Raw genomic sequence first — 1,961 nt, 5'->3', positions numbered from 1 at the left:
CGAGGTCAGTGGTCATACCCAGGCCACGTCACACACACACACACACACACGCATGCACGCACACACGCACACACACACACACACACGCACACGCACCCAGAGATATGCACGCATTCACCTGAAGAACCACACCCTTACGTGCTCTTCGCTGTCCGTTACCTCGTGGCACATGCCTGGTTGTTTAATCATTGTGCTCCGATGGGCGCAGTCCTTTCACCGCGTTCTCAAGGAACACCTTGACAGGAAATCGGGGCGTGCTGACTACCTGCTGCGCCGCTTGCTCTCATTCGCGGAGGAGCAAAGACAGAAGGTTCTACACGCTCAAGTCAATGGAGTGGTTACGAAGGCACAACGCTGCGCGTCATCGGCACTCAGCATCGCTAAGCAAGCGGGTCCAAGTGTTGATCGCACCAGTGACTTGTCGTTCACAGTGTCATTCCCTGACAAGGACCCAAAGGCTGTCACCATGAGAGCTGCGTTTACGTGCGAGTTCTGCTCCCGCGCTGACTGCATCCACGTCTATGAGTGCGTGTGTCCTGCGTACAAGGGCTCTCCCCCTGTATGTAAGCACACGGCTGCGGTTTTCATTCACACGACGGGCAGCACCGACCGAGCCACATCATTTCCCGTCGCTGCCCCAACGCCAGAACACAAACCAAGCCGGCACACAGGTGAAACAGGATATCATGCACGTGTACACGAGCGTACTCGTGCGCGTGCGCGCTGACACAGAGTGACTGAGTGACAGAGAGTGACAGAGGGTGACAGAGAGCGAGTGTGTGTGTGTGTGTATGTGCTAGTGAGTGAGTTGAGAGAGAAAGAGATGCGCACACGCTCGGGCAGACAGACACACACACGCACGCACACACACACATATCCACTCCTGCGTACTCACACGATCATCCGTGCATTGCTGGCCGAACAGGGCGAACCAAAGATCGCGTGAAACAGCTCATGCGCACCATGTCGCGGCAGCTGGACGAAATCACAGAATACCCCTCGGGGATTGTCGTTGACCTTGAGGACATTTGCACTCTCATCGACCGCCTCACGGACAGGATCTCCATCATTGCCGACGGGCAGAAGCGATGTCGACAAGCGGGCATCAAGCAGGAACACCCCCGGAAAAGAGTGAAGACACTGGCCCCGTCGAGACTGCGGCTGTTCCCTGTGCGCGGCCGCAGGGGAGGCAAGAAGGCGGCAAGCACTCGGGAGGGCGCGAGGAAACCGCTGTTTCGTACGTGCACTCGCATGTATGTGCTCTGTGTATGCGTGATGCGGTCGTGCATGCGTGATGTACCGCGTGGATGACGTGCAAGACACACCAACCAACAATCTCATCGGCGACCGTACATTCTGCATACATACAGATGATGCGTGGCAACCGAAGTCGGAGTCAAATGACGCGGAGCCCGCAGGTACCCCCCCCCACACACACACACGCACACGCACACACACACACACACACACACACACACGCACACACGCACACACACACACACATGTCCTGACGTTGCTTCTTCCGCTTGTCACTCGCAACCTCAAGTGCAAGGTGCCCAGCGAACGGAGCCAGTTTTCAAGGAACAGCAGCTCCAACCTCGCGGCGAGGCCTTGAGGCAGCGAAATGATGGTGTGTAGCTTGCCCACTTTGCCACATGTACCTTGCCTACTTCTCCAGCGCGTTGTTCAGGTGGATCAACGAACACTCATCGTCCAACCTGTTGGGGTGTGTTTCTACGACCAGGTGCGCCACTCGCTGTCTCCCTTCTGCAGTCACTGATGGCACCCACGAGCAGCAAGCCCTCAAAACATCAAGCAGATGAGCAGGAACCAGAGAACAAACAACAACAACAACAGGTGCCTCAACAACAACAACAAGAGGTGCCTCAACAACAACAACAAGAGGCGCCTCAAACAACAACAACAACAACAACAACAACAACAACAACAACAACAACCAC

The 1,961-nt window shown here is 55.9% G+C and overlaps 1 protein-coding gene across 1 annotated transcript in view; it reads left to right on the top strand.

The window, feature by feature from the left end:
* PTSG_07069 (uncharacterized protein) overlaps positions 1-1,823 on the top strand; it is a gene marked incomplete at both ends in the record, with an annotated part of 6,103 nt that extends 4,280 nt beyond the window's left edge. The window contains 5 exons of the mRNA XM_004992427.1: positions 244-671; positions 926-1,237; positions 1,371-1,418; positions 1,547-1,630; positions 1,774-1,823. Of these exons, the coding sequence (XP_004992484.1) occupies positions 244-671; positions 926-1,237; positions 1,371-1,418; positions 1,547-1,630; positions 1,774-1,823 (922 nt within the window). The remainder of the gene's footprint in view (positions 1-243; positions 672-925; positions 1,238-1,370; positions 1,419-1,546; positions 1,631-1,773) is intronic.
* Between the last annotated feature and the right edge of the window lie 138 nt (positions 1,824-1,961).

Source organism: Salpingoeca rosetta (genome assembly GCF_000188695.1).
Source record: "Salpingoeca rosetta unplaced genomic scaffold supercont1.16, whole genome shotgun sequence".
In the NCBI taxonomy this organism is placed as follows: Eukaryota; class Choanoflagellata; order Craspedida; family Salpingoecidae; genus Salpingoeca; species Salpingoeca rosetta.
The sequence above is the reverse complement of the archived record's forward strand: the minus strand, read 5'-3'. Positions and strand labels throughout refer to the sequence as shown.